This window comes from Prosopis cineraria, unplaced genomic scaffold (genome assembly GCF_029017545.1).
Source record: "Prosopis cineraria cultivar Desert tree isolate PC_DT_omini unplaced genomic scaffold, ASM2901754v1 PC157, whole genome shotgun sequence".
NCBI lineage: Eukaryota > Viridiplantae > Streptophyta > Magnoliopsida > Fabales > Fabaceae > Prosopis > Prosopis cineraria.
Window position 1 is genome coordinate 1 of NW_026555484.1, and position 7,459 is coordinate 7,459.

General features: G+C 30.2%; 1 protein-coding gene across 1 annotated transcript; it reads left to right on the plus strand.

Moving 5' to 3' along the window:
* Window positions 1-4,229: 4,229 nt before the first annotated feature.
* LOC129295642 (ubiquitin-conjugating enzyme E2 22-like) lies at window positions 4,230-6,713 on the plus strand. The gene is made up of 6 exons (XM_054934179.1): window positions 4,230-4,344; window positions 4,873-5,017; window positions 5,099-5,176; window positions 5,550-5,662; window positions 5,818-5,921; window positions 6,178-6,713. The coding sequence occupies exons 1-6, from the start codon at window positions 4,342-4,344 to the stop codon at window positions 6,539-6,541; spliced, it is 807 nt and encodes a 268-aa protein (XP_054790154.1). The 5' UTR covers window positions 4,230-4,341; the 3' UTR covers window positions 6,542-6,713.
* Window positions 6,714-7,459: the final 746 nt, after the last annotated feature.

Sequence of the window (7,459 nt, forward strand, 5' to 3'; positions counted from 1 at the left end):
ATTTAATTATTGACAGTAAAATTTAATTTCATAATTTTGTAAATTATGGACCAAATTATTATTGTATGTTGCATGGGGAATATATTATACTAAAGAAATTATATGATTAACACTCTCCAGTCTCTAATGCAAAAATATTTTTTACAAGTATTGTTGATTCAAAAAATGAGATATTTTGTAATTTTAGAAAACATCTTTATGTTTTTTACTACATGTTGGTCAACATGGACTAGGTAATCATAGATGAAAAATGTATGTTAACTATGAACAGGGATTTGTTAAAAAAAACTATGAACAGGGATAGACCTGAAAAAATAAGTCAAAATTTCTTTTAAGTTTTTAGAAAAAAGAAATTTTTTAAATGTGCTTGACATATTTTTTTTTAGTAAAAAACAGTTATATTAACAAAAAAAAAGAAAAGAAAAGAAAAAGTAACAATAAGGTTAATGTTAAACATAATTAATAAAACTACTATGAAAAGTAAATGTGAGAAAACATAATTTTCAGGACTACTTTTTGAATTATATAGCTATTAAAGTTTTTTATGAGAACATCTTGATTAAATAAGTGAATTCATGCTGAGCAGAAGCAAATTCCCTTATTATGCCAACATGAAATATCCCAAATTCGAATGATCATGAAGAGATTTCGAGCAAAGTTCTAAATCAAGAGCAACAAGGCTCAAAAGCAAACAGTCAAGAATATTGAGGAAGTATCTTTCAGATCTACAAAAAATGATTTCAACAAAGAAGAAGTGCTTGATATATGCTGAAAATTGTGTACTAAGGGGAGCAATGTTAATTTATTTATAATACTTTTTTTTTTGAATAAACATTGAAAACGTCATTTAATGAAAAACGAACAACAATAACCAGACTTAAAAAAAGGAAAAAAACAAGAACAAGAAACAGAGGCTCCTTTCATCGTACCCCGTCGTCAAGACACAAATTATCAATTGAAGTACGACAATATTCTTCAACCAAAAAAAAAAAAAAAGCACGACCATATCTATTATCTAAGTAGCCTATTAGTAAAAACATTAGATTTCAATTCCTACTATTCGAATAATATGGCCATTAGTATTGACTACTTGTTGTTGATGAAGTGGTTTAATCTACTCTATAGAGAGAGTATTTATCAAAAGAAAAATGAATTGGAGAGAGGTCAGCAAATTAGGAGGCTCAGTTGTTTTCAGTTTTTTTTAAATTATTTTCATTTTGTATTCTTAAAAACAAAAAAGATAAAAAATGATGGAAATTATTTTTATTTTATTTATTGTTTTTAAAATATAATACCTTTTATTATTAAAAATTCAAGTTTAATTTGACTAATTTTTATTATAAATCACTTATCTATAACTCTTATCAGTTTATTTTTAAGAAGGATTTTTAAAATAAACAACTAAACTGAATTTTCATCTTCTTTTATTTTAAAACTGTACTGTAAAATAATTTTTAAAAATAAAAAATGAGGAGAAAAACCAATCAGACATTTGGAAGCATTTTATTCTCTAATTCGATTTATAAATCACTTCCAACATATTTCACTAGTATTAAGAATAATCTTAAAACTTATTAATTTTTTTTTAAAATTTAATAAGTTATCAACTTTGTCCTTATTAATATTATAATTTACTAATATATTTTTTAACGAGTAAATGAAAAATAAAAATTTATAAAAAATTTAATAATATGATTTATAAAAAAATTAATTTAATTTTATTTCCTTACGTTCCATAAATAAGATCACAAAGAATAGTTGTTTTGCCCTGAATGAAAGACAGATAATGGATTGGATTTAGGAGCAAAAGACGAGACAACTTTCAATTTCAACTCATTACGACGTTAAAAGGTACCTGTCCCTCCTTGGCCATCAGCCCATGAGCAGACCCAGGAGTTCATCCAGATGCTTGAAGTTGAAGTTGAAGGTTGAAAACCCGGAGCTATGGCCGTGCAGTCCACGGCCACCTAATGCGCGTGGTTCAGCTATCTATCTTCTTGGTAGACGTAAAGAATCCAACGTCTATAAATCCATTGCGTCAAGCTGGCCCCCACGTCAGTTCAAATTAAAATCAATAAAGAATTAATAAATATATAAAAAATATATTTCTTGCACTACAAAATATAAAATATTTTTATTAAATTTTATTTTTTAATAAAATAATTATTTAATTTAAACTAATTTTATCTTTTTAAATTTATTTTATTAAATATTTTATAATAAATATAAAAGTATTTATTAATTAGGATATTCTTTTATAAAAAAATAATAATTATATTTTAAAAAATTAAAAATATCTTAACATCTTTAAATAAAAAATATAATTCTTTTTAAATCAAACTTTATTTTATAAAAGCTAATCAAATACTCTCAAATTTTTCAATCTCTGCCTGGTGTTTGAAACTCAATTTTCAAAAACTAGTTTTACCTCTTTGGTAAATCAATTTTAAAAAATATTATTTAAATATTACCATATTTTGTTAATCAATTTTTTTTACTTAAAATCCAAATAATTTTATATTATATTTTTTTGTCCTAGCAGATGAGAAATTTTGGAGGTAGTTTATTGTCTCAAATGTAAGATAACTCAACAAAAATAAGTTTTTGTTAAATATATTTTGAAATATTATTTTTCTGTATTTATTATATTTCTCTCTAATCTTTATATTAAATGAAGCCATTTGGAAATTTATATTGTTTGTTTTTTTAATAAATTGATATACATAATTTTATTTAAAAATATATTATAAATTAGAATAGAAATATTTGATTTCAATTAATTAATTTAGAAACTTTAATAAATAAAACCAATAAAGATGAATATGATGGTAAAATTTAACTCTTAAATATAAGGTGGCGTGAACAATTCCCTTGTGGAAATATGTGTTATGAATTATTTATAAATATTTTTACAAACATTTATTAAATTTAAAATCATATTTTAAATTTTTAAAACTCAACTCCCTTTTAAATTTTAGTTATAAAAAAACTCAGCAAACAAAAAACCTTTATAATGAAAAGTGGTGTATATTTTTCCTTTCTTCCGTTGTTTTATTTAAATTTAAATTTAAAATATTTTTAGAATTTCCGTTTCATCTGGATTGAATATTATATTTCTGTCCCAGTCGACCGTCTCAATGATTCAAGGGGGGTTCGGATCGTTTTCTCACATTCTTCTGCGTTTATCAATCTCTCTCACCTTCCTTTCCCCTGGCCGCTTCCTCATCTCTCTGGCTTCAATTTCGCAGCCGAAAAGCACCTGATAAGGAGAATTTCCATCTAGGTTTTCTGGTGATGTATTCTCGTCATCTTGTGTGGAACTGTGCGAGCAAATTGTTCTGTTCTGAGTTCATGGGAGGTTTTGATGCTTCCTTCGAGTTTTTTCTTCCCGAACATCGTGCTCTGTGTGCTTATGCTTTTCCTTTTCGCTAAGCAAATTTTTTTATTTATAAATCTGTATTTGCAATTTCTTTCTTGTTTAGTTAGGATTGTCGAGATTCTTGATATAGGGTTGCGGATTAGGGTTTTACCAGTTGGTGATCTGCAAGTAGGCTTTTCAAATTCCTGTTTAGTCTTCCTATGATGTACGGTAGATGAATCAGGTTCTGAAAATGTCTGATTGTGCCTGCACCAAAATGCTTTTATAGTTCTTGCAGACTTTCGAGTCGTCTGGATTTTACGAATTACAGGCGAGTTACTTGGTTCTAATTATATATGATTATGAGGAATTCTACGTGGTAAATTGGTAATTGATGTGCGCGCGTGTGTGTTGGGAGGGCGGCGGCGGCGCCGGTTATCTTCTATTTCTACTTGAAGCAGACTTGTTGTTCAAGCTACTAGCTATTTGTTCTGTGATGTGTGCAGCTTTTTACGTTTCGGTTACGTGTGAATGTATTTGCGGTTGTGTTCTTACCGGGGATTTTGTCTGGAGGGATAGTTGAATTGAATGGGTTGATGGAAATGTTCTTTGGGGCTCTTGGGCGAAATAAAATAAAAGAGTGATTTTTTTTTTTTACACTATTATCTAAGGGCATTGAGATGCAAAATCGGGGCGTCAATATATATAATGCTTATTGTCTTTGCTATATTCTCTTCCATTATGCTAAATATACGACAATTCATACCATTTGGTAGTTCATTCATGGCAGCTTTTAACTGAAGTCAAGCCATATATTTTCTCATATTAATCAGAAATATTTTTGGCAGGTCCGTTTAACCGCTCAGATTTTTCCTTCACCTTGGGCTGAAAATTTGATATTCCAGTGCATTGTTAGTAAAGGGCTCTTCCCTTGTTAATTGGCAGCTGAATAAAAGATCTACTTCAATTTCATTTGTGCAGATATGGTAAGTATATTTCTCTTTAACGTACGGATATTGGTTGCTGGCAACTCTATCATCTAGGCTTACAATTATTGGCCTTGCACACATGAATTTTGCCAAGTAAAATTATTCAGGAGTAGTTTAACCTCCTGTTCTGGAATTAGGTATCTCTTGGCATACAACAATTAATCTCTGTTCATATACCTGCGCTTGTTGGCAATGGTTTAGGATGACAACTACTAATAGCCTGATAGTTTAAAGATGTATATCTTGGATTGTATATAGCTGAGGGCTCTCTCTGGAAATAAGGCTGATATGGACCTATCCTGATTTAATTATCATAATTTATTTTGTACAATTGGAATGGAAATTATGTGGAAGAATTCTTAAAGTAAAGCTAATTACACACAATATTATTTGATGACACTTGGAGCCTTCTTCATGATGGCATTGTGTTGCTTACTAGTTCATACACAATAATAGGGCGTGCTTGTTTCAGTACTACTGATTTTTCCTTGTCCTTAAGTTTTTTTTGTGGTATCTTTGTTTCAGGCAACTAATGAAAATCTTCCACCAAATGTAATAAAGCAACTGGCCAAGGAATTGAAAAATCTTGATGATTCCCCTCCTGAGGGCATTAAAGTTGTTGTAAATGATGATGACTTTTCAACAATATATGCTGACATTGATGGCCCAGGCATGGAATTTTGTTTTGTAAGTTTATTTTCGAGTATTATGTGAAGAAATCAAGCTGAACCTTAGTTAATTATACTTGCAGCTGGGACTCCTTATGAAAATGGAGTTTTCCGTATGAAGTTGTTACTATCTCATGACTTTCCACACTCTCCACCTAAAGGTGAGTTTAGATGGACCTTTTTATGATTTGCTCGACATTCTGGACAGTGAGTTATAATATGGTGTGCAATTTTTAATCAGTGTTTCGTAAAATCTAAGTAGGCTTCTGTGCATTGTATGAAATTAGTACAATGTGGTGCATCGTTCACAGCTTATAAATAGTGCGACTTGATATAAATTTTACTTTACATATTGTTATTTTCTCTTCTACTTGTTGAAAATTTAATTTTTCATAGAGTCTGTTTCTCATTTAAGGCAAGGACATATATCTGCTCAGCAGTCCTGTTTCACTTTCCCTGCCTAAAATAATTGCATCCATTTTTCGTCATTTTTAAAGCATTGTTGACTGATGCAACTATCTAAAAATATTGTAGGTTATTTCTTGACTAAGATTTTCCATCCTAACATTGCAACCAATGGAGAGATTTGTGTCAACACATTGAAAAAGGATTGGAATCCTACCCTTGGTTTACGACATGTTCTCATTGTAAGTGTGTTATTGTATTTGATTGTTCTTGTCATAAAAATTTCATGGTTTAAATATGCATGCTGGTTGAGCCTGCCATCTTAGATTTTACGATTTATTAAACATGGTTATCCATTATTGCTTTTCCTATTAATGCTGATTCTTATTTTAAACAGGTAGTCAGGTGTCTCTTGATTGAACCATTTCCAGAGTCAGCTCTAAATGAGCAAGCTGGCAAAATGCTGCTCGAAAATTATGAGGAGTATGCTAGACATGCCAGGTTAGCAGACATATATATGATATATCTGTTTTTTTTTTTTTTAAATATGCTTCTTGAGCTGTCGTTTGAATCGCAGTTATTGCCTTCATTCTGATATCTGAACAATGATCTTGGATGACATTACTCATGTTCACATAAAAAATGCACTATCCATTTTAATTGTAAACATATAGTATTTCTGATTCTCATTTTGATAAATATGCTTATTTTCCTCCCTATGTGAGCGAACAAGCTTAATGGGTTGCATTGCACTTAGGCTTTACACGGGAATCCATGCAAAACCGAAGCCGAAATTTAAAACTGGAGCTATATCTGAGTCGACGACTGCATTGAATGTTGATCAGACCAATACCTCAGTTCTTAATAGTGAAGTGAAAAATGTCGAATCGGGTGCTGCAATGCCATTGCAGCCACCATTGGGGCAGTCAGCCGCCATAGTAAGAGGAAACAATCTAGAACAGGCAGCTACTGCAAAAGCAGATACGCTTTTTAATGGATCTAGTGCTGCAACAGTAGCTCCGGCTGCACTAATAACACAAAAGAAGGAAACCGGAGCAGCAAAAGTTCAGGCAGACAAGAAGAAGATGGATGCCAGAAAGAAAAGTTTGAAAAGATTGTAATGAAGTCGTTCAATAATTGATCTTTTTATTTGTTGCTAGTTGATAGAAAGGGAGGAGGGGAAAATGTGTGGCTGCCTAGGGAAAATGTACGTTGATGATTACTCCCTATGAGATGATGAAATTGGACTGTTTTGTGCCTTGGTTTTAAGTATCAAGCATGTGACTGAGTGAATATTTTTGCTTTGCTTTTGTGTTGGTTCCGAGAAGTCATAAATTTATAATGGGTAAAAGTGCATATTTATCTTTAAAATATTCTCTAATGAGCACTTAACTCTAAATTATTTGTAGAAATAATTTTGTCCTTGAAATAATTTAAACAGGATATTTTTGTCCATGCTCATCAAATTCTCAATGTTGATTGTTAAAAAATGCAACTTGAAATTTCAATGTGGACCATTAGAAAATTTAACAATCAAGGTAAAAATGTTTTATTTTAATCACTTTAAGGGTATTTCGATTAATAGTTTAGAGTGTTGGGTGTCCTTTAAAGAATATTTTAAAGGTAAAAATATACCTATATTCATTTATAATAGATAATGGAAGGGATGGGCAATCTATTCAACAATTTTTTTCTCTTAACTAATTTTTCAGTTGTGAAAAGTAAAATGATGGCTTATATTTTAGTTATCATATTTTATTAAACAATAAGGAGTAGACGAGTAGTAGTTGTCACTTGTCATGTTATCAATCTAATACATTGATTTCCTGGTCCCTTGAGCCAATACCAAGTAACTAACATATTATGTGAAGAAAAATTTGTTCGTGATCTTTCTGCCATTTGAAAAAGATCCTTAACACAAATAAGCACTTTTTTTTTTAGCAGAAGTGGAATATCATAAAACAAATATGTACAAGTTTATAAGCAACAAGAGAAAAAAAGACTTGAAGCATCACGATCAATGGTTTTTACCAGATCAT

Bases quoted from the DNA above. Each gene is read 5' to 3' on its own strand.
- LOC129295642 (XM_054934179.1), top strand. The intron at 5,177-5,549 runs GTGAGTTTAGAT...AAAATATTGTAG, and splicing joins TCCACACTCTCCACCTAAAG to GTTATTTCTTGACTAAGATT. The intron at 5,663-5,817 runs GTAAGTGTGTTA...TATTTTAAACAG, and splicing joins GTTTACGACATGTTCTCATT to GTAGTCAGGTGTCTCTTGAT.